The 27,158-nt window shown below is 52.0% G+C and overlaps 1 protein-coding gene across 1 annotated transcript in view; it reads left to right on the forward strand.

The window, feature by feature from the left end:
* The window catches only part of HYDIN (HYDIN axonemal central pair apparatus protein), a 99,034-nt gene that overhangs the window by 55,470 nt on the left and 16,406 nt on the right, over positions 1–27,158 (forward strand). Inside the window, exons 29-60 of the mRNA XM_044270701.1 lie at positions 5,015–5,192; positions 6,120–6,199; positions 6,274–6,389; positions 6,502–6,638; positions 6,716–6,843; positions 6,926–7,117; positions 7,202–7,351; positions 7,448–7,687; positions 7,764–7,926; positions 9,203–9,346; positions 9,427–9,597; positions 9,737–9,910; positions 11,485–11,708; positions 12,062–12,196; positions 13,651–13,834; positions 14,857–14,998; positions 15,097–15,250; positions 16,714–17,328; positions 17,471–17,689; positions 17,847–18,061; positions 18,144–18,326; positions 18,661–18,780; positions 20,021–20,180; positions 21,620–21,792; positions 24,078–24,276; positions 24,362–24,461; positions 24,591–24,690; positions 24,962–25,130; positions 25,386–25,621; positions 25,710–25,830; positions 25,951–26,155; positions 26,242–26,477. Coding sequence (XP_044126636.1) covers positions 5,015–5,192; positions 6,120–6,199; positions 6,274–6,389; positions 6,502–6,638; positions 6,716–6,843; positions 6,926–7,117; positions 7,202–7,351; positions 7,448–7,687; positions 7,764–7,926; positions 9,203–9,346; positions 9,427–9,597; positions 9,737–9,910; positions 11,485–11,708; positions 12,062–12,196; positions 13,651–13,834; positions 14,857–14,998; positions 15,097–15,250; positions 16,714–17,328; positions 17,471–17,689; positions 17,847–18,061; positions 18,144–18,326; positions 18,661–18,780; positions 20,021–20,180; positions 21,620–21,792; positions 24,078–24,276; positions 24,362–24,461; positions 24,591–24,690; positions 24,962–25,130; positions 25,386–25,621; positions 25,710–25,830; positions 25,951–26,155; positions 26,242–26,477 — 5,763 coding nt within the window. The remainder of the gene's footprint in view (positions 1–5,014; positions 5,193–6,119; positions 6,200–6,273; positions 6,390–6,501; positions 6,639–6,715; positions 6,844–6,925; positions 7,118–7,201; positions 7,352–7,447; positions 7,688–7,763; positions 7,927–9,202; positions 9,347–9,426; positions 9,598–9,736; positions 9,911–11,484; positions 11,709–12,061; positions 12,197–13,650; positions 13,835–14,856; positions 14,999–15,096; positions 15,251–16,713; positions 17,329–17,470; positions 17,690–17,846; positions 18,062–18,143; positions 18,327–18,660; positions 18,781–20,020; positions 20,181–21,619; positions 21,793–24,077; positions 24,277–24,361; positions 24,462–24,590; positions 24,691–24,961; positions 25,131–25,385; positions 25,622–25,709; positions 25,831–25,950; positions 26,156–26,241; positions 26,478–27,158) is intronic.

Consider the following 27,158-nt stretch of genomic DNA (forward strand, 5'->3'; position numbering starts at 1 on the left):
CTGTGTGCGTGTCTCTGTCTATGTATGTATGGCTGTGTGCGTGTCTCTGTCATCTATGTATGTATGGCTGTGTGCGTGTCTCTGTCTATGTATGTATGGCTGTGTGCGTGTCTCTGTCTATGTATGTATGGCTGTGTGCGTGTCTCTGTCATCTATGTATGTATGGCTGTGTGCGTGTCTCTGTCATCTATGTATGTATGGCTGTGTGCGTGTCTCTGTCATCTATGTATGTATGGCTGTGTGCGTGTCTCTGTCTATGTATGTATGGCTGTGTGCGTGTCTCTGTCATCTATGTATGTATGGCTGTGTGCGTGTCTCTGTCTATGTATGTATGGCTGTGTGCACGTCTCTGTCTATGTATGTATGGCTGTGTGCGTGTCTCTGTCATCTATGTATGTATGGCTGTGTGCGTGTCTGTGTCATCTATGTATGTATGGCTGTGTGCGTGCCTCTGTCATCTATGTATGTATGGCTGTGTGCGTGTCTCTGTCATCTATGTATGTATGGCTGTGTGCGTGTCTCTGTCATCTATGTATGTATGGCTGTGTGCGTGTCTCTGTCATCTATGTATGTATGGCTGTGTGCGTGTCTCTGTCTATGTATGTATGGCTGTGTGCGTGTCTCTGTCTATGTATGTATGGCTGTGTGCGTGTCTCTGTCATCTATGTATGTATGGCTGTGTGCGTGTCTCTGTCTATGTATGTATGGCTGTGTGCGTGTCTCTGTCTATGTATGTATGGCTGTGTGCGTGTCTCTGTCTATGTATGTATGTATGGCTGTGTGCGTGTCTCTGTCATCTATGTATGTATGGCTGTGTGCGTGTCTCTGTCATCTATGTATGTATGGCTGTGTGCGTGTCTCTGTCATCTATGTATGTATGGCTGTGTGCACGTCTCTGTCTATGTATGTATGGCTGTGTGCGTGTCTGTGTCATCTATGTATGTATGGCTGTGTGCGTGTCTGTGTCATCTGTGTATGTATGGCTGTGTGCGTGTCTGTGTCATCTGTGTATGTATGGCTGTGTGCGTGTCTCTGTCATCTATGTATGTATGGCTGTGTGCGTGTCTGTGTCATCTGTGTATGTATGGCTGTGTGCGTGTCTCTGTCTATGTATGTATGGCTGTGTGCGTGTCTCTGTCATCTATGTATGTATGGCTGTGTGCACGTCTCTGTCTATGTATGTATGGCCGTGTGCGTGTCTCTGTCATCTATGTATGTATGGCTGTGTGCGTGTCTCTGTCATCTATGTATGTATGGCTGTGTGCGTGTCTCTGTCATCTGTGTATGTATGGCTGTGTGCGTGTCTCTGTCTATGTATGTATGGCTGTGTGCGTGTCTCTGTCATCTATGTATGTATGGCTGTGTGCGTGTCTCTGTCATCTATGTATGTATGGCTGTGTGCGTGTCTCTGTCATCTATGTATGTATGGCTGTGTGCGTGTCTCTGTCATCTATGTATGTATGGCTGTGTGCGTGTCTCTGTCATCTGTGTATGTATGGCTGTGTGCGTGTCTCTGTCTATGTATGTATGGCTGTGTGCGTGTCTCTGTCATCTATGTATGTATGGCTGTGTGCGTGTCTCTGTCATCTATGTATGTATGGCTGTGTGCGTGTCTCTGTCATCTATGTATGTATGGCTGTGTGCGTGTCTGTGTCATCTATGTATGTATGGCTGTGTGCGTGTCTCTGTCATCTATGTATGTATGGCTGTGTGCGTGTCTGTGTCATCTATGTATGTATGGCTGTGTGCGCGTCTCTGTCATCTATGTATGTATGGCTGTGTGCGTGTCTCTGTCATCTATGTATGTATGGCTGTGTGCGTGTCTCTGTCATCTATGTATGTATGGCTGTGTGCGCGTCTCTGTCATCTATGTATGTATGGCTGTGTGCGTGTCTCTGTCATCTATGTATGTATGGCTGTGTGCACGTCTCTGTCTATGTATGTATGGCTGTGTGCGTGTCTCTGTCATCTATGTATGTATGGCTGTGTGCGCGTCTGTGTCATCTATGTATGTATGGCTGTGTGCGCGTCTGTGTCATCTATGTATGTATGGCTGTGTGCGTGTCTCTGTCATCTATGTATGTATGGCTGTGTGCGTGTCTCTGTCATCTATGTATGTATGGCTGTGTGCGTGTCTCTGTCATCTATGTATGTGTGGCTGTGTGCGTGTCTCTGTCATCTATGTATGTATGGCTGTGTGCGTGTCTCTGTCATCTATGTATGTGTGGCTGTGTGCGTGCCTCTGTCATCTATGTATGTATGGCTGTGTGCGTGTCTCTGTCATCTATGTATGTATGGCTGTGTGCGTGTCTCTGTCATCTATGTATGTATGGCTGTGTGCGTGTCTCTGTCTATGTATGTATGGCTGTGTGCGTGTCTCTGTCATCTATGTATGTATGGCTGTGTGCGTGTCTCTGTCATCTATGTATGTATGGCTGTGTGCGTGTCTCTGTCATCTATGTATGTATGGCTGTGTGCGTGTCTCTGTCATCTATGTATGTATGGCTGTGTGCGTGTCTCTGTCATCTATGTATGTATGGCTGTGTGCGTGTCTCTGTCATCTATGTATGTATGGCTGTGTGCGTGTCTCTGTCATCTATGTATGTATGGCTGTGTGCGTGTCTCTGTCATCTATGTATGTATGGCTGTGTGCGTGTCTCTGTCATCTATGTATGTATGGCTGTGTGCGTGTCTCTGTCATCTATGTATGTATGGCTGTGTGCGTGTCTCTGTCATCTATGTATGTATGGCTGTGTGCGTGTCTCTGTCATCTATGTATGTATGGCTGTGTGCGTGTCTCTGTCATCTATGTATGTATGGCTGTGTGCGTGTCTCTGTCATCTATGTATGTATGGCTGTGTGCGTGTCTGTGTCATCTATGTATGTATGGCTGTGTGCGTGTCTCTGTCATCTATGTATGTATGGCTGTGTGCACGTCTCTGTCATCTATGTATGTATGGCTGTGTGCGTGTCTCTGTCATCTATGTATGTATGGCTGTGTGCGTGTCTCTGTCATCTATGTATGTATGGCTGTGTGCGTGTCTCTGTCATCTATGTATGTATGGCTGTGTGCACGTCTCTGTCTATGTATGTATGGCTGTGTGCGTGTCTCTGTCATCTGTGTATGTATGGCTGTGTGCGTGTCTCTGTCATCTATGTATGTATGGCTGTGTGCGTGTCTCTGTCATCTATGTATGTATGGCTGTGTGCGTGTCTCTGTCATCTATGTATGTATGGCTGTGTGCGTGTCTCTGTCATCTATGTATGTATGGCTGTGTGCACGTCTCTGTCTATGTATGTATGGCTGTGTGCGTGTCTCTGTCATCTATGTATGTATGGCTGTGTGCACGTCTCTGTCTATGTATGTATGGCCGTGTGCGTGTCTCTGTCTATGTATGTATGGCTGTGTGCGTGTCTCTGTCATCTATGTATGTATGGCTGTGTGCACGTCTCTGTCTATGTATGTATGGCCGTGTGCGTGTCTCTGTCATCTATGTATGTATGGCTGTGTGCACGTCTCTGTCTATGTATGTATGGCTGTGTGCGTGTCTCTGTCATCTGTGTATCAGATAGACGATGAAAAGTCTAAAAATTTTATGAAACATGGATAGAAACCACGATGATCTTCGCACATGTACAGCACTTTGCGAAAGTCCTCACACCCTCTTATTTTCCTGACATTTTGTTCACTAGCTCCTTTTGCTATAAGTTCACCCATCATTCTGCCCTGAATCCCCCAGTATGACAAAGTGAGAACGTTAGGTTAGAAATCTTTACTAACATCTCACATTGACATAAGTCTTCACCCCCTTTATTATTATTATTATTTTATGCACTTATACAGCGCTACTATATTCCGCAGCGCTTCACAGACATCAGCATCCAACTGTCCCCAATGGGGCTCACAATCTAAGGTCCCTGTCAGTCTGTCTTTGGATTGTGGGAGGAAACCGGAGAACTTTACTCGGGACATAAGTCTTCAGCCCCTTTACTCAGGACATAAGTCTTCAGCCCCTTTACTCGGGACATAAGTCTTCAGCCCCTTTACTCAGGACATAAGTCTTCAGCCCCTTTACTCTGGACATAAGTCTTCGGACCCTTTACTCGGGACATAAGTCTTCGGACCCTTTACTCGGGACATAAGTCTTCGGACCCTTTACTCTGGACATAAGTCTTCGGACCCTTTACTCTGGACATAAGTCTTCAGCCCCTTGACTCGGGACATAAGTCTTCAGCCCCTTTACTCGGGACATAAGTCTTCAGCCCCTTTACTCGGGACATAAGTCTTCAGCCCCTTTACTCAGGACATAAGTCTTCAGCCCCTTTACTCGGGACATAAGTCTTCAGCCCCTTTACTCGGGACATAAGTCTTCAGCCCCTTTACTCGGGACATAAGTCTTCGGACCCTTTACTCTGGACATAAGTCTTCGGACCCTTTACTCTGGACATAAGTCTTCAGCCCCTTGACTCGGGACATAAGTCTTCAGCCCCTTTACTCGGGACATAAGTCTTCAGCCCCTTTACTCGGGACATAAGTCTTCAGCCCCTTTACTCAGGACATAAGTCTTCAGCCCCTTTACTCGGGACATAAGTCTTCAGCCCCTTTACTCGGGACATAAGTCTTCAGCCCCTTGACTCGGGACATAAGTCTTCGGCCCCTTTACTCGGGACATAAGTCTTCAGCCCCTTTACTTTGTATGAATCTATGCATGTGCTATATATATGTATGTGTGTATGAATGTACTGTCTGTATGTACAGATGTAGTAGATTTAACACGCGTGATTAATAAGACGTGTTATCTAAACTAAATGCGTTGAGCAAACACCTTCAATAGCTTTTTAATGGCTTTTGTTTCAGGATAACGCGATGAGTTAAGGGTTTGTGCGTTAACCCTGCTACATCTGTATGTGTGCGGGATGAGGCCACCATCAGCTCAGTGAGGGTTCCTCCTGATTTTCTCCCAGTCTCACTGCAGCAAGCGCCTCATGCCTCCCCTTATCCTCTCTGCTCCAGGGTCTTATTCCTGCCGGAGGAGAAGAGATCCTGACGGTTTCCTATTTTCCCGGAGTCCCCGAAACGTTCCAGCACTTCATACACCTGCAGGTGGCTCATATGGAACCAGAGGTCATTGCCCTGAGAGGAGAAGGAGTGTTCCCGCGCATCTGCCTGGATCTGCCTCGTAACCTCAAAGGTATCTACCATTATGCACTACTTCTGTGCCTCATACCTCACTTCTGTGTTCCTCTGCGTCCCTCCTGTGCCTCACTTCTGTGTTCCTCTGCGTCCCTCCTGTGCCTCACTTCTGTGTTCCTCTGCGTCCCTCCTGTGCCTCACTTCTGTGTTCCTCTGCGTCCCTCCTGTGTCTCATGCCTCACTTCTGTGTTCCTCTGCGTCCCTCCTGTGCCTCACTTCTGTGTTCCTCTGCGTCCCTCCTGTGCCTCACTTCTGTGTTCCTCTGCGTCCCTCCTGTGCCTCACTTCTGTGTTCCTCTGTTTCCCTCCTGTGTCTCATGCCTCACTTCTGTGTTCCTCTGCGTCCCTCCTGTGCCTCACTTCTGTGTTCCTCTGCTTCCCTCCTGTGTCTCATGCCTCACTTCTGTGTTTCTCTGCGTCCCTCCTCCCTCCTGTGCCTCACTTTCTGTGTTCCTCTGCATCCCTCCTGTGTCTCATGCCTCACTTCTGTGTTCCTCTGCTTCCCTCCTGTGTCTCATGCCTCACCCATGTGTTCCTCTGTGTCCCTCCTGTGCCTCGTGCCTCACTTCTGTGTTCCTCTTCGTCCCAGGACTCATTCTGTCAGTGAATGGAACCGTACGCGCCGTAGAGATAGACCATGTGGCACGGAGAGAGGGGTCCAGCCCTGGTTAGTCCCCTCTGCTACTGGGTGGTGAGAACCTGCGCAGGACTCCCCTCTCCACACAAGAGTCATGAGCAGGGCCTGGAGAGGAAGGGATGTCCCCACTGTAATCCTTGTTCTGGGACCCTCTCTTTGGTTTACCGCACCCCTGCACATTCCTATGTGAACAGGAATGTTTCAAATCACTGACAGGAAGCAGAGGTATTGAATAAATTCAAGATGACATCTGCAAAGAGATGTAAGATTCTTTGTTCTCTGCCTCCAGAGTGTGACAGGTTTGAGACGTGCCTTTCGGCAGCCCAGGAGAAGCTGCGAGGAGGGGCGCCCGGCCCCAGCGATGCCCTGGTATGTGCACCCGTCATGTAGAGCATGGCAGAGCCGGGAGCGTGCCATATACTGAGCTGCACTGTGTCTTGTAGGATACACTGCTGATGATGGAGCTGGATCGGCTGCTGATCAAGAAGCATGCCGAGGATGAGCTTGGCCTAGGGGTCACCGGGGACAGTCCCCAGAAGAGGCGCCGGCAGCTGCTGAGGTAAGTGGTCGCTGTGCCTCATCATAACCTCACACATTGTGCCTCACGCTGCTGTTGGGACGCCCTGAGTAATGGCTGATTCTTCTGCCTCCATTGCTCCTGTTTGGTTCAGGGCGGACCTCCCAGAGTACCTGCTGGATTTTGGATACGTCATACCTGGAGAAGTCCGATCACATGTGATAAAAGTCACCAACACGGGACATTTTCCGGTGTCCTTCCAGGCAGACCGACGCGGACTAGCGGGCACAGGTAGCACCCTGCCACCTTCAGGGGAGTCAATGGCCAGGGAAAGGGGCAGTAATAACCCTGCTTTCTGACCCCCAAAGGGTTCACCGTGGAGTTGGACCGCGTCAGGAATCTGCCATGCTGTCAGACGGAGATATTCCAGGTCCATTTTGATCCACAGGGCGCCAATCTCAGTCTGGGAGCGGTGGATGTGGTGGCACACATTCAGGTAAGGTCTTCTTCAGTAATGGCCGCTCCTCCACATCTCATGTGTGTCTCTTAGCTTAGTATTATACAACTCTTCCTGACAGGTGAGTGGCGGCCCCAGGTTCCCTCTCCATCTGCGGGCGCTGGTCACTATGCCGTCCCTGTGCGTTTCGGAGGAGCGGGTGGAGTTCAGTCCTGTGCAGTGCGGCCAGTGTCAGATCCGCACCATTCAGCTCTATAACCAGCTTCCTGTGCCTTGCGAGTGGTCAGTGATGTCCCAAGAAGCTGCGGTCAAGGTACAGTCATGAGGCTGTGTTCAGTCCACTCAAGACGCGTCCAAGGGGCCAAGACTAAGCGATTACACCTTGTGTCCTCCGCAGATAGACAAACACCTTCCTCTGCACCTACGCAAGAAACTGAGGCAGGAGGCCAAGCCTAAACCTGCCATCTTCGAGATGATCCCTGCATGTGACCTTCTGCTTCCTGGGCAGAAGAAGAACGTGGAGATAAAGTTTATGCCACAGGAAGAGGTAAAGTCGGAGGTTGCAGGAGTGCGGCATGTACCCTGGGGGTTCTGGATTGTTGGCTTCGGAATAAAGAAACGGGTTCCATTCCTCTCCTCTTAGAAGCTGTACAGTCAGCGCCTGGTCCTGCAGGTCGCTCAGAGCAGCCAGCGAGTCATGGTGCTAGCACAAGGCCAGGGCTTGGAGCCACGGCTAGAATTTTCCCCCAGTGTCTTGGAGCTGGGCCCCATCCTGCCCTTCAGCCCCGGTGATGATGTGGAGGTTGTGGTGAAGAATCCCTGCAGCTTTCCCATTGAGTTCTACTCCCTGGAGATGGACCAACAGTACGTGGAGGAGGAGAAGGTGAGGCCTCGTTGTCTGCTCATCCTGCTGGCGATGTCTGGGCTCTGCTGCTGGATCACTCTGTGTGTCTGTGCAGATTCTGCGGATGCTGAAGGGCTACGATGCCCAGAACATGCTGCTGCTCCCACCCCGCCAGACAGGTGAAAGGCTCCCCCCGGAAATCCTGGAGTACTGTGAGGAGAAGAGGCGGCTGCAGGAGGAGCAGGAGAGGGGGCATGGGACATTGGGCACAATGGCAGGTGAGTGCTGTATGTACCAGCAGCACCCGGTGCCGTGTATCCCCAGCAAGACCACACATCACAGGGCAGTGCCACACAGCTCACAGGGTATGTACCCAGCACCTGGTGCCATGTATCCCTGGCAATATCACTCACCACAGGGCAGTACCACACAGCTCACAGGGTATGTACCCAGCACCTGGTGCCATGTATCCCTGACAATATCACTCACCACAGGGCAGTACCACACAGCTCACAGGGTATGTACCCAGCACCTGGTGCCATGTATACCTGACAATATCACTCACCACAGGGCAGTACCACACAGCTCACAGGGTATGTACCCAGCACCTGGTGCCATGTATCCCTGGCAATATCACTCACCACAGGGCAGTACCACACAGCTCACAGGGTATGTACCCAGCACCTGGTGCCATGTATACCTGACAATATCACTCACCACAGGGCAGTACCACACAGCTCACAGGGTATGTACCCAGCACCTGGTGCCATGTATCCCTGGCAATATCACTCACCACAGGGCAGTACCACACAGCTCACAGGGTATGTACCCAGCACCTGGTGCCATATATCTGTGATAAGACCACACACCACAGGGCAGTGCCACACAACTCACAGGGTATGTACCCAGCACCTGGTGCCATGTATCCCTGACAATATCACTTACCACAGGGCAGTACCACACAGCTCACAGGGTATGTACCCAGCACCTGGTGCCATGTATACCTGACAATATCACTCACCACAGGGCTGTACCACACAGCTCACAGGGTATGTACCCAGCACCTGGTGCCATGTATCCCTGGCAATATCACTCACCACAGGGCAGTACCACACAGCTCACAGGGTATGTACCCAGCACCTGGTGCCATATATCTGTGATAAGACCACACACCACAGGGCAGTGCCACACAACTCACAGGGTATGTACCCAGCACCTGGTGCCATGTATCCCTGACAATATCACTTACCACAGGGCAGTACCACACAGCTCACAGGGTATGTACCTAGCACCTGGTGCCATGTATACCTGACAATATCACTCACCGCAGGGCAGTACCACACAGCTCACAGGGTATGTACCCAGCACCTGGTGCCATGTATCCCTGACAATATCACTTACCACAGGGCAGTACCACACAGCTCACAGGGTATGTACCCAGCACCTGGTGCCATGTATCCCTGGCAATATCACTCCCCACAGGGCAATGCCTTCTGCATACTATGATGCCACTAGGGATGCCATGTTGTCACTACACTCATCCTGTGTTTTTAGGTGCCGCTGAGGAGGCAGAGAAGGAGCTGGTGGCAGATAGGGATGAGAGAGTGGAGCTTCCACCAGCCCAGCGCATCCCGTCCACCATGAGCTATGGAGAGGGTCGATCCTCTCCTGGAGAAGCTGCAGAGGGCGCAGTGCCAGGTGATGAGTGGGGCAGAGCGATCAGGTGGGATTCTGCAGAGAATGATTCCTGCAATGTCTCTGACATGGTTTTTGTGCAGGTGAGAAGGTCTGCAACAATGCCAGTACCAACAAGGTTGTGGGCGAACTAGAATACAACCCCGTGTCCGCAGCTGTTGCCCGCCATATGGGCATTGACACCAGCAGTGAGGGCCAAGCAGCGAGGAACCGTCGTGGCATCGCTATCATTGTACATGGAGCTCCCCTTACTGGTGAGCTAACGCTCATGAGAGGATGCGTCTACAAGGAGTAGTAGTACTGCAGTGATTGTTGTGCGGAGGGTTGGCTGTAGCATCTCGTGTACTCTAGGGCCACCGCCTGAAGTAACACCCTTGTGCTTCCTTACTTTAGGCAAGAGCTCTGCGGCCGTGGCATTGGCACAGCATTACAGCGCCGCCTGTCTGTCCATTGACGCCGTGGTCCTGGAAGCCATCTCTGATGGGAGCAGCCATGCTGGTCAGAAAGCAAGACAGCTGTGTGCCAAGGCTGCGCTCAATCAGGTCCTGCGTGAGCCCGAGGAGGCAGGTGAGCCACGCGGGGCACCATTTGTCCAACCAAGGGGGTATATATGACTGGAACAATTCATACTTTCAGTCTATACTGGTATATAGGTGCAGTGTGTCAGTCTATACTGGTATTATATAGGTGCAGTGTGTCAGTCTATACTGGTATTATATAGGTGCAGTGTGTCAGTCTATACTGGTATTATATTGGTGCAGTGTGTCAGTCTATACTGGTATTATATAAATGCAGTGTGTAAGTCTATACTGGTATTATATAGGTGCAGTGTGTCAGTCTATACTGGTATTATATAGGTGCAGTGTGTCAGTCTATACTGGTATTATATAGGTGCAGTCTGTCAGTCTATACTGGTATTATATAGGTGCAGTCTGTCAGTCTATACTGGTATTATATAGGTGCAGTGTGTCTGTCTATACTGGTATATAGGTGCAGTGTGTCAGTATATACTGGTATCATATAGGTGCAGTGTGTCAGTATATACTGGTATCATATAGGTGCAGTGTGTCAGTATATACTGGTATCATATAGGTGCAGTGTGTCAGTCTATGCTGGTATTATATAGGTGCAGTGTGTCAGTCTATACTGGTATTATATAGGTGCAGTGTGTCAGTCTATACTGGTATTATATAGGTGCAGTCTGTCAGTCTATACTGGTATTATATAGGTGCAGTGTGTCAGTCTATACTGGTATTATATAGGTGCAGTGTGTCAGTCTATACTGGTATCATATAGGTGCAGTGTGTCAGTCTATACTGGTATTATATGGGTGCAGTGTGTCAGTCTATACTGGTATTATATGGGTGCAGTGTGTCAGTCTATACTGATATTATATAGGTGCAGTGTGTCAGTCTATGCTGGTATCATATAGGTGCAGTGTGTCAGTCTATACTGGTATTATACAGGTGCAGTGTGTCAGTCTATACTGGTATTATATAGGTGCAGTGTGTCAGTCTATACTGGTATTATATGGGTGCAGTCTGTCAGTCTATACTGGTATTATATAGGTGCAGTGTGTCAGTCTATACTGGTATTATATAGGTGCAGTGTGTCAGTCTATACTGGTATTATATGGGTGCAGTCTGTCAGTCTATACTGGTATTATATAGGTGCAGTGTGTCAGTCTATACTGGTATTATATAGGTGCAGTCTGTCAGTCTATACTGGTATTATATAGGTGCAGTCTGTCAGTCTATACTGGTATTATATAGGTGCAGTGTGTCAGTCTATACTGGTATTATATAGGTGCAGTGTGTCAGTCTATACTGGTATTATATAGGTGCAGTCTGTCAGTCTATACTGGTATTATATGGGTGCAGTCTGTCAGTCTATACTGGTATTATATAGGTGCAGTCTGTCAGTCTATACTGGTATTATATAGGTGCAGTGTGTCAGTCTATACTGGTATTATATAGGTGCAGTGTGTCAGTCTATACTGGTATTATATGGGTGCAGTCTGTCAGTCTATACTGGTATTATATAGGTGCAGTGTGTCAGTCTATACTGGTATTATATGGGTGCAGTCTGTCAGTTGATGTTTGTGTCAGGGACGAGGTGACATGGTGGATTGTTCCCTGCAGCCTCCCAGTTGGTTGACTCCGCCGGCGCTCAGCCTGCATTAAGTGTGGAAGCGCTCGCCAGACACACAGCGGAGGGAGCACAAGCGGCAGAGTCCAGAGTCGCTCCTCACTCGGTTATTTCCCGGGGAAATCGAGGAAGTTTACTGGCAGCAAAGGGCAAATCAGAGTCTCAGCAAATCCCAGGAGTCAAGCAGCAGCACCTGTCTGATCAGGCGGCCTCCCAGGTAATCGCCCGTCTCACCGCCGACCACCACCCATACACATGAAGAGTAGTGTTGAGCGAACTTCTGTTTTAAGTTCGGCGTCTAAAGTTCGGCTTCCGGTTAGCGGAGAATCCCGATATGGATTCCGAATTCCGTTGTGGTCCGTGGTAGCGGAATCAATAATGGCCGATTATTGATTCCGCTACCACGGACCACAACGGAATTCGGAATCCATATCGGGATTCTCCGCTAACCGGAAGCCGAACTTTAGACGCCGAACTTAAAACAGAAGTTCGCTCAACACTAATGAAGAGTCCCGCAAATTTCCATTTAAGATTTTAACTCTGGTATATGATGTATCTGTTTTCCTGCAGTCTGGCAGCTCACCTATCCCGGGGCCAGCACAGCGACGTCTGAGTGTGAGTGCAAGTGTTGGCGGCGACCATGGGCTGATGAGCTGTGTGCTGCCAGAAGACCTGCTGCTGGAAATCCTGTGTGACCGGCTCCAGGTACAGTGATGTGTGCCTCTGAGTGACGCCTGTACACTGACCTCCGAGTGACGCCTGTACACTGACCTCTGAGTGACGCCCGTACACTGACCTCTGAGTGACGCCCGTACACTGACCTCTGAGTGACGCCCGTACACTGACCTCTGAGTGACGTCTGTGCACTGACCTCTGAGTGACGCCCGTACACTAACCTCTGAGTGACGCCCGTACACTGACCTCTGAGTGACGCCCGTACACTGACCTCTGAGTGACGCCCGTACACTGACCTCTGAGTGACGCCCGTACACTGACCTCTGAGTGACGCCCGTACACTGACCTCTGAGTGACGCCCGTGCACTGACCTCTGAGTGACGCCCGTGCACTGACCTCTGAGTGACGCCCGTGCACTGACCTCTGAGTGACGCCCGTGCACTGACCTCTGAGTGACGCCCGTGCACTGACCTCTGAGTGACGCCCGTGCACTGACCTCTGAGTGACGCCCGTGCACTGACCTCTGAGTGACGCCCGTGCACTGACCTCTGAGTGACGCCCGTGCACTGACCTCTGAGTGACGCCCGTGCACTGACCTCTGAGTGACGCCCGTGCACTGACCTCTGAGTGACGCCCGTGCACTGACCTCTGAGTGACGCCCGTGCACTGACCTCTGAGTGACGCCCGTGCACTGACCTCTGAGTGACGCCCGTGCACTGACCTCTGAGTGACGCCCGTGCACTGACCTCTGAGTGACGCCAGTGCACTGACCTCTGAGTGACGCCCGTGCACTGACCTCCGAGTGACGCCCGTGCACTGACCTCTGAGTGGCATCCATACACTGACCTCTGTGGCATCCATACACTGACCTCCGAGTGACGCCCGTGCACTGACCTCCGAGTGACGCCCGTGCACTGACCTCCGAGTGACGCCCGTGCACTGACCTCCGAGTGACGCCCGTGCACTGACCTCCGAGTGACGCCCGTGCACTGACCTCTGAGTGGCATCCATACACTGACCTCCGAGTGACGCCCGTGCACTGACCTCCGAGTGACGCCCGTGCACTGACCTCCGAGTGACGCCCGTGCACTGACCTCCGAGTGACGCCCGTGCACTGACCTCCGAGTGACGCCCGTGCACTGACCTCCGAGTGACGCCCGTGCACTGACCTCCGAGTGACGCCCGTGCACTGACCTCCGAGTGACGCCCGTGCACTGACCTCCGAGTGACGCCCGTGCACTGACCTCCGAGTGACGCCCGTGCACTGACCTCCGAGTGACGCCCGTGCACTGACCTCCGAGTGACGCCCGTGCACTGACCTCCGAGTGACGCCCGTGCACTGACCTCCGAGTGACGCCCGTGCACTGACCTCTAAGGGACTCCTGTACATTACACATAGTATAAACATCCGGGTCACTGTATACTGCGGTATACCATTCCTGTTTCAGTCTCTATATTCACCTTGTCCTCTGCTTACCTCCCAGTTAAGTGACTGTTTCCGCGGCGCTGTGTTTGACGGCCTCGATACGTTGTTTGCCCGGAGCATGTCCTCCGCGCTCCTCATCGTCCTGAAGGCTCTGAACAATCGTAAGCACATATACCTTATCAACCTGCAACAGGACTACGCCTCAATGAGAGCGCAAGACCACGCCCGGAGGCACCAGGAAGGTAATGGGGTTACCATCTTATTTCTAGGGGGTCTCCATGTTATTTCCTGGGGGTCTCCCTGTTATTTATTAGGCTCTATGTTATTTGTCAGGGGTCTCTATGTTATTTCTCGGAGGTCTCCCTGTCATTTATTAGGGGTCTCCTTGTTATTTATTAGGGTTTATGTTATTTGTCGGGGGTCTCCCTGTAATTTATTAGCGGTCTCTATGTTATTTCTCGGGGGTCTCCCTGTCATTTATTAGGGCTCTCCGTGTTATTTCTCAGGGGTCTCCCTGTCATTTATAAGGGGTCTCTATGTTATTTCTCGGGGGTCTCCCTGTCATTTATTAGGGCTCTCCGTGTTATTTCTCAGGGGTCTCCCTGTCATTTATAAGGGGTCTCTATGTTATTTCTCGGAGGTCTCCCTGTCATTTATTAGGGGTCTCCTTGTTATTTATTAGGGTTTATGTTATTTGTCGGGGGTCTCCCTGTCATTTATAAGGGGTCTCTATGTTATTTCTCGGGGGTCTCCCTGTCATTTATTAGGGCTCTCCGTGTTATTTCTCAGGGGTCTCCCTGTCATTTATAAGGGGTCTCTATGTTATTTCTCGGGGGTCTCCCTGTCATTTATTAGGGCTCTCCGTGTTATTTCTCAGGGGTCTCCCTGTCATTTATAAGGGGTCTCTATGTTATTTCTCGGGGGTCTCCCTGTCATTTATTAGGGCTCTCCGTGTTATTTCTCAGGGGTCTCTTTGTCATTTATAAGGGGTCTCTATGTTATTTCTCGGGGGTCTCCCTGTCATTTATTAGGGCTCTCCGTGTTATTTCTCAGGGGTCTCCCTGTCATTTATAAGGGGTCTCTATGTTATTTCTCGGGGGTCTCCCTGTCATTTATTAGGGCTCTCCGTGTTATTTCTCAGGGGTCTCTTTGTCATTTATAAGGGGTCTCTATGTTATTTCTCGGGGGTCTCCCTGTCATTTATAAGGGGTCTCCACATTTGGAGCGGAGGGCTGGATCTTATGTTTTTCTCTGTTTAATACAGAACAGGAGCAGCTGCAGATCCAGGCCCAGGAGAAGGCCAGTATGGAGGAGATGGACGAGGACGAGTACGATCAGTTACCGGCAGAGGAGAAAGCTCGTATTGATGGACTGCGTCTCAGGGCCATAAAGGAGCGCAAGAAAAGGTCTCATCTCTTACCCCAATCAATATTGCCCCCCCCCCCCCCCCCCGGTGTATAAATATAGGTACTGAATGCCTCTCTGTTTCTCTTTTGGGGTGCAGGGAGCAGGAAGAAAGGCTGGCCAGAGAGGAGCAAGAGCGAAAGCTGCAGGAAGAGCTGCTAAAGCAAAGAGAGGAAGAGGAGCTGAAGAGGAAGTCCAAGAGAGGAAAGAGCCGCGATTCTGATGGGAAGAAGAGTCAAATGGGGAACAAACAGGTACACTGCCCCAAACATTGTCCCCTCCACTGCCCCATACACTGTCCCATCAGCTGCTCCCTCCACTGCCCCAAACATTGTCCCCTCCACTGCCTCAAACACTGTCCCATCAGCTGCTCCCTCCACTGCCCCAAACACTACCACGTCAACTGCCCTTTTGCTGCCCCAAACACTGTCCCCTACACTGCTCCAAACACTTTTTGTCAACTGCCCCAAACATTGTCCCGATAACTGCCCCCGCCGCTGCCCCTCCACTGTTCCCCCCCTTTCTGAAACACTGCCCCCTCCACTGCCCTGAACACTGTCCCGTCAGCTGACCCCTCCGCTGCTCCAAAGACTGTCCCCTCTGCTATCTCAAACACTGCCCCCTCTGCTGCCCCAAACACCATGTCTTGTACCGCCCCCTCCATTGCATTTTACACTGTGCCCTCCACTGTCCCATACATTGTGCTGTCTACTGCCTCTGCTTCCCCGTACACTGTGTGTTCCAATGCCCCACACACTGTGCCCTTCACTGCCCCTAACACTGTGCCCTCCGCTGCACCATACACTGTGCCCTCCGCTGCCCTATACACTGTGCCTTCCACTGCCCCATACACTGCGCCTGCCCTCCACTGCCTTTCCTGCTCCTTACACTGTGCCCTCCGCTGCCCCGGACACTGTGCCCTCCGCTGCCCCGGACACTGTGCCCTCCGCTGCCCCGGACACTGTGCCCTCCGCTGCCCCGGACACTGTGCCCTCCGCTGCCCCAGACACTGTGCCCTCCGCTGCCCCGGACACTGTGCCCTTCACTGCCCCTAACACTGTGCCCTCCGCTGCACCATACACTGTGCCCTCCGCTGCCCTATACACTGTGCCTTCCACTGCCCCATACACTGCGCCTGCCCTCCACTGCCTTTCCTGCTCCTTACACTGTGCCCTCCGCTGCCCCGGACACTGTGCCCTCCGCTACCCTATACACTGTGCCTTCCACTGCCTCCTCTGTCCCATACACTGTGCCCTCCACTGCCCCATGCACTATTCCCTTCTGCTGTACACTGTGCCCTACACTGCCTTCGCTGCTGCATACACTGCCCCATACACTGTGCCCTCCGCTGCCCCATACACTGTGCCCTCCGCTGCCCCATACACTGTGCCCTCCGCTGCCCCATACACTGTGCCCTCCGCTGCCCCATACACTGTGCCCTCCGCTGCCCCATACACTGTGCCCTCCGCTGCCCCATACACTGTGCCCTCTGCTGCCCCATACACTGTGCCCTCTGCTGCCCCATACACTGTGCCCTCCGCTGCCCCATACACTGTGCCCTCCGCTGCCCCATACACTGTGCCCTCTGCTGCCCCATACACTGCTGCCGCTACCACACCAAACACATTCTTGGGTGCTCATTTCTGCTGCACTTTTGTTCCGTAATGTGTGCTGTCACAGTAGACTGAGTGTCCGTCTGTCTGTCATTTCTTTTCAGGCCCCAGCTCTGCTCGCTGTGAAGTCAGAACAACGATTGGACTCGGGAACTGAGAGGAAGATTTCTCTGAACCGATCAGACTCTGCGCAGTATGATTGTGATGAAGGCAGAAGAAAAAAACCTCTGCAGCATGTGAGTGTCCAGGAAGACGCCGACTCTGTTAGTGAGAGTGAGAAGCAGCTGATTCAGAAGTTCAAGACCTACGAGTCCTCGCAGAAGGAGATCCTGCACATCCTGATCTTCTGGGACCGTGTGCAGGGAGTCCTGGTTCCACTGTCCACTGCAGAAGAAGGACAGCAAGAAGGTGAGGACCAGGCCCCCGAGCGGCAGGCACCCTCTGGTAAGAGGTATCGTAAAGACCGAGAGCGGCAAGAGAAGCTGGAGCGGGAGAAGGCGGAGAAAGAGAAAGCGGAGAAGGAGCGGCTTGACAGGCTGAGAGCCACTGAAGAGGAGGCAGGAGGACTCGCAGGGCCAGAGAAGGATGGACAGGAAAACCGGGAGGAGGAGCTGAAGACAGATGTGGGGATCCCACACTATGACCTCCAAGTCTCTGGAGAACCCTACACCAATGAGAAGAATGTTCTGCAGAGCGGCTTTCTACCTTCAGTAGATGAGGTGGGAATAGAAACGTGTGTGTCCAACCATGTACAAACACATGGATGTAAACCATCACATGATGAAGCCTGTCCTACATGATCCTTTGTACAACATGTCTGCAGTAGATTGTTATCTTTGTTTTACCCTACTCTTCTGACAGGTGCTGGAAGGCCTCGGACTTGGCCCGTCTGGTCCTCCCATTCCACCACCGTACCTCTGCTCTGTCATCGTCTTCCCTGAAAGAAGGACTTTGTCTGTGGAACCCGAGACACTGGGGCACTTCACCTTCATTGCAGCATCTCCTGATGACCCCAATGTAATTACTGAAGATAAGAAGGATCCAGAACCTGAACCGGAGCTTACCCTCCCCCTGCTTAAGGTAAGACGGTCACCATGTGTCTGTGTAACAGCTCTAGATTATAAGAATATTGGACAACTAGTGCAGCGATAAGATGTATCTAGAGCTATGGGGGGGCTAACAGTGGCGGGTCTGAGGGCAAGGAGATGTCACAGCTGCTTATCTTCTCTCATTTCAGGAGGAGCAACTAACGCCCACCAAGAGCCGGAGCAAAAAGGACAAAGCTGCTGACACCGGCCGAGAGAGTCAGAAAGAAAAACGCCGTTCCTCCTCACTCCGCAAGACGCAGCAGAACCCAGAGAGCCGTTCTCCACCACCTGGTGCCAGGACACCCCTCTCAGACATAGACCGCAGCAGTGTCACAGGAGAAGCCCCGATGGAGAAGTTACTGCCGTAAGAATGTTGTCAGAGCATTTGTCAGCCCTATGTTGCTGATCGGTATACAGTACCGTCTCACTCCGTCTTGTGTCTGTAGGCTCGGGGTATTCCGCTGGGTGGTCCCAGCCGGTGGGGAAGTGCCTCTGCGAATTCATTTCCACTCAAACCACACAGAAAACTTCGATCAGACCCTGAACTTTGAGCTTGTCGGAACCCGCCGTCGATACCAGCTGTACTGCCGAGGAGTATGCGCCTTCCCCACCATCAGCAAAGACCCCAAGTAAGAACTTTATTGTCACAGGCTGTTCTGATAAAGTATTGTAGGTCTGGGTTGGATGGTGCCCTGTGAAGGACCCTCTGTAGTATAATGTCCATGAGCGAATCAGCCAGGCAGTGTCCATAGGATCAGACACCAAGAATGGAAGCCCCTGGCTACTGATGTCCGCCCTCCAGTAAGCGAGCCAAGGTTCTAGCTTCTCCCCAGTGCTGACTTCCATAAATGCTGAAGGTGCAGGACATGAAGATGTGTGACCCGTCATTGCCCTGCAAGGGGTAGATGATACCTGTCATGGCACCCACACCCGCTGCTGCTAATTCTAGATTTCTGTTTGCAGGGTTGTCTTTCCTCATCGCAAAAAGGAAATCCAAAGTGATGAGATCATTCACAAGAAATTCATCCTCAGCTCCAGCACCTTTGACTTTGGACCTTTGCTGTGCGGGAAAAGTCGAGAGAAGTGAGTGCAGACATGTACTGTCAGTCCAGAGGGTGATGAGGACCAGCGGGCACTGACCCTATTGGAATCACCCATACGTCTTCCTTCTGCCAGTGAGCGAGATGCTGTCATGTCTGGTAGTCAGTCTGTAGGAGTACAGGCATCTTCTGACCCTCTGCTGTATAAATGTGCACAAGAATGATCGGAAGATGCCACTAATAGCAGACTGGCCACTGACACCTCTGCTAAAGCATCTGCATGATGCCCGTCATTTGTCACCCACCTCAAGACCAGAGATGGCGCAGGGAGAACAGACTGGAGAGTCTCCTTGGCAGAGCAGTCCCACAAATCATCCGGCAAACGAATGGCATGCCAGCGACTGCGCCACATCACTGCACAATATTCACTGTTATACTGTGGCTGACCTCACAGAAAGTCTGTATGATGTCATCAGTCACATGATCACTGCACAACATACTGACACTGACCTCACAGTAAGTCTGTATGATGTCATCAGTCACATGATCACTGCACAACATACTGACCTCACAGGAAGTCTGTATGATGTCATCAGTCACATAATCACTGCACAACATACTGACACTGACCTCACAGAAAGTCTGTATGATGTCATCAGTCACATGATCACTGCACAACATACTGACACTGGCCTCACAGTAAGTCTGTATGATGTCATCAGTCACATGATCACTGCACAACGTACTGACCTCACAGGAAGTCTGTATGATGTCATCAGTCACATGATCACTGCACAACATACTGACCTCACTGGAAGTCTGTGTGATGTCATCAGTCACATGATCACTGCACAACATACTGACCTCACTGGAAGTCTGATGTCATCAGTCACATGATTTTTGTCCAGCATAACAGTCAGGCAGAGATGGAGGCTAGTGTAGTCTTGCACAAGGTGGTGGCCATGATGGCGACCACCTGCAGCTGTGAGGTCTTGTAGACAGTGGTGTACAAAGAGAAGTAAGGGCCCCAAAGCAAGCATCACACCAGGCCCCCCCACACAGGACAGAAGGGTTTCCACCTAAACCCCTTTCAATTACCCTTGGGCCATTTTTTTCCACTCATTTGCTAAAAGTTGTTCCTTTAGAGGGTAGAGTCCTGACCAAGTGTTCACCTCCAGTAGAAGAGGAGATGATCCCAACTGGGCCCCATAGCAGTCGCATGGTCTGCCGCTATGGTAGTTACGCTTGTAGAGATGTGTGTATAATCCACTTCTCCTTTTCAGATATAAAGCTGGACAATATCCAGAGAACATGGAGAAAGTGACCATCTGCAGTGTGTCTCCCCTGGAGTCTGAGGTCACATTCTGCTTCCAGAATGACATGAAAGCTGCAACCTTCATCCTGGACCCCCCGACCATGAGCCTAAAGCCCAGCGAGAAGCAGGTATGTTTGTGGGGGCTGTATACATTGCATCTAGCAAGAGTAGTTCTGGTGTTTCAGGTGATTGTTCAGTTACATGTAACCAAAATCCAGAACTCCCTCATAGTGGGTCAGACTGAGTGTGCATGTGTCACCGCGCCTTCTGAGGTCTGGTCAGACTGAGTGTGCAAGTGTCACTGTGCCTTCTGAGGTCTGGTCAGACTGACTGTGCATGTGTCACCGCGCCTTCTGAGGTCTGGTCAGACTGACTGTGCATGTGTCACCGCGCCTTCTGAGGTCTGGTCAGACTGAGTGTGCAAGTGTCACTGCGCCTTCTGAGGTCTGGTCAGACTGAGTATACATGTGTCACCGCGCCTTCTGAGGTCTGGTCAGACTGAGTGTGCAAGTGTCACTGTGCCTTCTGAGGTCTGGTCAGGCTGACTGTGCATGTGTCACCGCGCCTTCTGAGGTCTGGTCAGACTGAGTGTGCAAGTGTCACTGTGCCTTCTGAGGTCTGGTCAGACTGAGTGTGCAAGTGTCACCGCGCCCTCTGAGGTCTGGTCAGACTGAGTGTGCAAGTGTCAGCGCGCCTTCTGAGGTCTGGTCAGACTGAGTGTGCATGTGTCACCACGCCTTCTGAGGTCTGGTCAGACTGAGTGTGCATGTGTCACCGCGCCTTCTGAGGTCTGGTCAGACTGAGTGTGCATGTGTCACCGCACCTTCTGAGGTCTGGTCAGACTGACTGTGCATGTGTCACCGAGCCTTCTGAGGTCTGGTCAGGCTGAGTATACAGGTGTCAGCACGCCTTCTGAGGTCTGGTCAGGCTGAGTGTGCATGTGTCAGCACGCCTTCTGAGGTCTGGTCAGACTTAGTGTGCAAGTGTCACCGCGCCTTCTGAGGTCTGGTCAGGCTGAGTATACAGGTGTCAGCACGCCTTCTGAGGTCTGGTCAGGCTGAGTGTGCATGTGTCAGCACGCCTTCTGAGGTCTGGTCAGACTGAGTATACATGTGTCACCACGCCTTCTGAGGTCTGGTCAGGCTGAGTATACATGTGTCAGCACGCCTTCTGAGGTCTGGTCAGGCTGAGTATACATGTGTCAGCGCGCCTTCTGGGGTCTGGTCAGGCTGACTGTGCATGTGTCACCACGCCTTCTGAGGTCTGGTCAGGCTGAGTATACATGTGTCAGCACGCCTTCTGGGGTCTGGTCAGGCTGAGTGTGCATGTGTCAGCACGCCTTCTGGGGTCTGGTCAGGCTGAGTGTGCATGTTTCTGGGGGTCAGTGTATTTGGATGTCATTTTCAGTCATTAGTTCAGGAGCTGAGGTCTTCTTCTCCACCACATCCCCAACGCTCCTCATACCTTCTGCCTCAGACCTCACTATAGTGTTAGGACAGAGATGGGTTAAAGACCACACCAGTAAAACGCGGCCGAAACGGTGACTTATTGGTCCGTTCTATCCCAGGAGCTCTCCATATGGGCTTATCCCACTGCGCCCGGGGTGTTTGACGATAACATCGTATGCTGCATTAAGGACAATCCTGAGCCGGTCATCTTCCACGTGAGCTGCCGAGGCGTGCGCCCAGAGCTGGAGCTAGACCGCAAGCAGGTTCACTTTGAGAAAATGCTGCTGCATCGGTGAGTAGTGAAGCCTATGCCTCCTCAGATGGCAGTCCTCCGGCTGGGCCGACATGTGCCGACTCCCATCATGTGATCTCCTCCGGGACAATGGGAGACACGGCCAGGGGCGGACTGGGAATGTAACGTGGCTCCATGTTGTAGGTGAGGCCAACACAAGTAGGTGGGGTAAACAAAACCATAGAGGGGCAGTATAGTGTACTACCCTTTGTTATGTGGTTCTGCAGCAGAATCAAATAGCAAAATGCAGCACAATATACCGCCCTAACAGGACCAGATACCACAGTGCAGCACAATATACCGCCCTAACAGGACCAGATACCACAGTGCAGCACAATATACCGCCCTAACAGGACCAGATACCACAGTGCAGCACAATATACCGCCCTAACAGGACCAGATACCACAGTGCAGCACAATATACCGCCCCAGCAGGACCAAATACCACAGTGCAGCACAATATGCCGCCCCAACAGAACCAAATACCACAGTGCAGCACAATATACTGCCCCAGCAGAACCAGATACCACAGTGCAGCACAATATACCGCCCCAGCAGAGCCAGTTACCACAGTGCAGCACAATATACCGCCCCAGCAGAACCAGATACCACAGTGCAGCACAATATACTGCCCCAACAGAACCAGATACCACAGTGCAGCACAATATACTGCCCCAGCAGAACCAGATACCACAGTGCAGCACAATATACTGCCCCAGCAGAGCCAGTTACCACAGTGCAGCACAATACACCGCCCCAGCAGAAGCAGATACCACAGTGCAGCACAATATACCGCCCTAACAGGACCAGATACCACAGTGCAGCACAATATACTGCCCCAGCAGAACCAGATACCACAGTGCAGCACAATATACTGCCCCAGCAGAACCAGATACCACAGTGCAGCACAATATACCGCCCCAGCAGAACCAGATACCACAGTGCAGCACAATATACCGCCCCAACAGAACCAGATACCACAGTGCAGCACAATATACTGCCCCAGCAGAACCAGATACCACAGTGCAGCACAATATACTGCCCCAGCAGAACCAGATACCACAGTGCAGCACAATATACTGCCCCAGCAGAACCAGATACCACAGTGCAGCACAATATACCGCCCCAACAGAACCAGATACCACAGTGCAGCACAATATACCGCCCTAACAGGACCAGATACCACAGTGCAGCACAATATACCGCCCCAGCAGAACCAGATACCACAGTGCAGCACAATATACTGCCCCACCAGAACCAGATACCACAGTGCAGCACAATATACCGCCCCAGCAGAACCAGACACCACAGTGCAGCACCATATACTGCCCCAGCAGAACCAGATACCACAGTGCAGCACAATATACCGCCCCAGCAGAACCAAATACCACAGTGCAGCACAATATACTGCCCCAGCAGAACCAGATACCACAGTGCAGCACAATATACCGCCCCAGCAGAACCAAATACCACAGTGCAGCACAATATACTGTCCCAGCAGAACCAGATACCACAGTGCAGCACAATATACTGCCCCAGCAGAACCAGATACCACAGTGCAGCACAATATACTGCCCCAGCAGAACCAGATACCACAGTGCAGCACAATATACTGCCCCAGCAGAACCAGATACCACGGTGCAGCACAATATACTGCCCCAGCAGAACCAGATACCACAGTGCAGCACAATATACCGCCCCAGCAGAACCAGATACCACAGTGCAGCACAATATACTGCCCCAGCAGAACCAAATACTACAGTGCAGCACAATATACCGCCCCAGCAGAACCAGATACCACAGTGCAGCACAATATACTGCCCCAGCAGAACCAGATACCACAGTGCAGCACAATATACTGCCCCAGCAGAACCAGATACCACAGTACAGCACAATATACTGCCCCAGCAGAACCAAATACTACAGTGCAGCACAGTATACTGCCCCAGCAGAACCAGATACCACAGTGCAGCACAATATACTGCCCCAGCAGAACCAGATACCACAGTGCAGCACAAAATACCGCCCCAACAGAACCAGATACCACAGTGCAGCAAAATATACCGCCCCAGCAGAACCAGATACCACAGTGCAGCAAAATATACTGCCCCAGCATAAATTCTCAGGATGGCATCAGATGGTTATGTAGCTGGCCAGCAGCTGGGCGAGGGACTCAGTTGGCACACTGGCCATCAGCCCAATGGGAATTTTCCCTGTAGGGTCTATGACTAGTCCGTCCCTGGACACGGCTCGTACTAAGGCAGCAATATCCTGTGTGTTTACAGGAAGGACACCAAGACGGTCTTCCTCAGGAACAGCACCTTCTTACCAGCTGCCTGGAGGGTGACGGGTCTGGAGAACTTGGGTGACGACTTCTCAGTGTTTCAGGATCAGGGTATTGTGGCACCCCGTTCTGAGTATGGTTTACAACTTCACTTCAAGGCAGCCAAAGCCACCAACATCAAGAAGTTCATTCGTCTGGAGGTAAGTGGGTGGCTGTCATGGCTGTGTGTCCAGGAGTGGGGTCTGTCATCTCAGGTCCATCTGTCATCGTATGTTCTGTCTGCAGGTTTCTGATGTTGAGAACATTCTGGGAATTGTGCAACTCGAGAACATCCATGTGTTTGCAGAGTCTTACGATGTGGCTCTAGATATCAGCTTCCCTAAAGGTAAAGGTCCTGCTTGTCTCCTGACTTGCTGGTACTGATGGTTCGTTCACGCCGTGACCATGACACTCAGGCAGGCTCTAGGGGGCGCTATGCACATGTCCTCCTCATATGTGACTGCTGTCTCTGCAGGTACAGATGGAGGCCTGGACTTCGGAGTGGTGAAGGTCTCAGAAGAATCTAAACATACCCTATCTCTGAAGAACAAGGGGAAGTATGAGATCGGCTTCAGGTAAGTGGCTGGCAAGGGGACATTCATAACACGGAGGAGTTCATGACCACCATGGACAGCTCATGTAGAGCAAGGAGACTATGGCAGATATAGAACTTCCCATAGTCCTAACTATTCCAGGGCCCGGTTTCACCTGTAGCCCAGCACTGGAGGCTAGTACATGTGGAGGCCTCGCCTCAGCCTCTGTGGCCAGCACTCAGTCTAGGGCTGGTTACACCATAAACTTTGCGGCACCGCAGCTCTGACACGATTCTCCCCGTCCTACTTTCAGTTTCTCCTTGGAAGCCCCTGCTCCAGGAACGCCAGATTTGAACTCCATCTTCTCTATCCTGCCACAAAAAGGGACCCTGAGCCCCAACGAGCGAGCCACCCAGGTGCAGATTGTGTTCCAGGCCAAGATGGAAGTGCAGATTGTGGATAAACCAATCCTGAAATGCCAGGTACTCGGGGCCTGTGGGGGGTGAAGGGGCAGTGGGTGCAGCCACCGTCCTCTCTATTCTACTGTAGAGGTCCTGGGTGTAGAAGAATATTGCCACTAGGAATGTCCGTCCACAGGGATGACGCTTCATGTATGTTAGGGTTGGAGTTACTTACTGGGGGACAAGGCTCTTCCGTTAACTCTTTCCAGACCTGGCAGGTGGAGAAGACCCCTGTACAGTTGATGGTCCTCATCTGTCCATCTGCCTTCCCTGTAGGTCATTGAACCCAGCCTGTCAGATGAGACAATCGCGAGTATCCCAATTCGCGTATCTGTCTCTTCAGCGTTCGCCAAATACCGCCTCGCCCCGTCCTCAGACGTTAACTTTGGAGCCATGGTGCTGGGCAGCCGCAAGTTGTGTTCATTCACCTTGGAGAACTGCGGTCTGCTGGAGTTTCGTTACAGTATCAGCAAGATGATCCGTGAGGCAATGATCCATCCGGCCAAGAAGGGGTAAGGAGTAGATCTGACTACATACCGGCACCCTTCTCATAGACAGAGTTGCGGGTGCCGCTCATCTCCCCACCTCTGTGACTTTTAGGCCGGCTCATGGAGTGAAGAGAGCTCGTTCGCGGGAGGGTTCTGGATCTAGCAGATCAGTTGCTTTGGGCAAAACAAAACGTGCGGATTCCCAGCTGCGAGACTCGAGTATTTCTGGGCAGGTAAGTGGGCCCCTGTGAGCTGTGTGGAGGGCCCGCTGTGTCCATGCATTTAGTGGATGTGATGAGAGCGTCAGGCCATGTTTCTTTGTATATGTGTAAGCATGTGCTCTGTCATTTAAGGCGCGCTTGACCCTGGGCTCGTTCACGGTGTCGCCTGGCTTCGGGACCATTGCGCCAGGGGGTCAGCAGGTGGTCAGCGTGGAGTGTGTAGCCGACCAGCTGGGAAAAAGTGAGGAATTCCTGGCTCTAGATATCTCTGATCGACAGCCAGAAGACCTGCCCACCGGCATTCCCTTCCGTCTCATTAGTGAAGTGTGCACCCCAGGTGAGGCTCAGGGCCCATACAGCCCACAGGGGCCACGCTCACATGTGATCATGATGGTGGTGATTGTGGTGCTCTCCCTCTTCCAGGGTTCGTTACCGAGGACATTCCCAGTATATTTGAAGAGCATCGTATTGTGGGGGATGCCAGGATCCTGCAGTGTCTGCCGCCTCTTCAGTCAGACGGGATCTACCTGCAGGACGAGAAGCGATTCTTATTCTGGAACGTGTTGGTGGGACAGACGGCCACCGCCCGCTTCAAGATCACCAACTCTGGAAAGGTTCCCTGTGATGTGGCGCTGACCGTCAAACCGCTCTCTGCTAAGGTAAAGGGGAGAGCGATGGGTTAAACCATTTGCATGATCTGAAATATAGGGGACAGGGGACCGCAACGTCAGGACCCAAGAGTGTCGGCTCTCCTGTGCGGTGTAGCGTCGGCTCTCCTGTGCGGTGTAGCGTCGGCTCTCCTGTGCGGTGTAGCGTCGGCTCTCCTGTGCGGTGTAGCGTCGGCTCTCCTGTGCGGTGTAGTGTCGGCTCTCCTGTGCGGTGTAGTGTCGGCTCTCCTGTGCGGTGTAGTGTTGGATCTCCTGTGCGGTGTAGTGTCGGCTCTCCTGTGCGGTGTACCGTCTGCTCTCCTGTGCGGTGTACCGTCTGCTCTCCTGTGCGGTGTAGCGTCGGCTCTCCGGTGCGGTGTAGCGTCGGCTCTCCTGTGCGGTGTAGCGTCGGCTCTCCTGTGCGGTGTAGTGTCGGCTCTCCTGTGCGGTGTAGTGTCTGCTCTCCTGTGCGGTGTAGCGTCGGCTCTCCTGTGCGGTGTAGCGTCGGCTCTCCTGTGCGGTGTAACGTCGGCTCTCCTGTGCGGTGTAGTGTCTGCTCTCCTGTGCGGTGTAGTGTTGGATCTCCTGTGCGGTGTAGTGTTGGATCTCCTGTGCGGTGTAGTGTCGGCTCTCCTGTGCGGTGTAGTGTCGGCTCTCCTGTGCGGTGTAGCGTCGGCTCTCCTGTGCGGTGTA

Source organism: Bufo gargarizans, chromosome 10 (genome assembly GCF_014858855.1).
Source record: "Bufo gargarizans isolate SCDJY-AF-19 chromosome 10, ASM1485885v1, whole genome shotgun sequence".
Classification (NCBI taxonomy): Eukaryota; Metazoa; Chordata; class Amphibia; order Anura; family Bufonidae; genus Bufo; species Bufo gargarizans.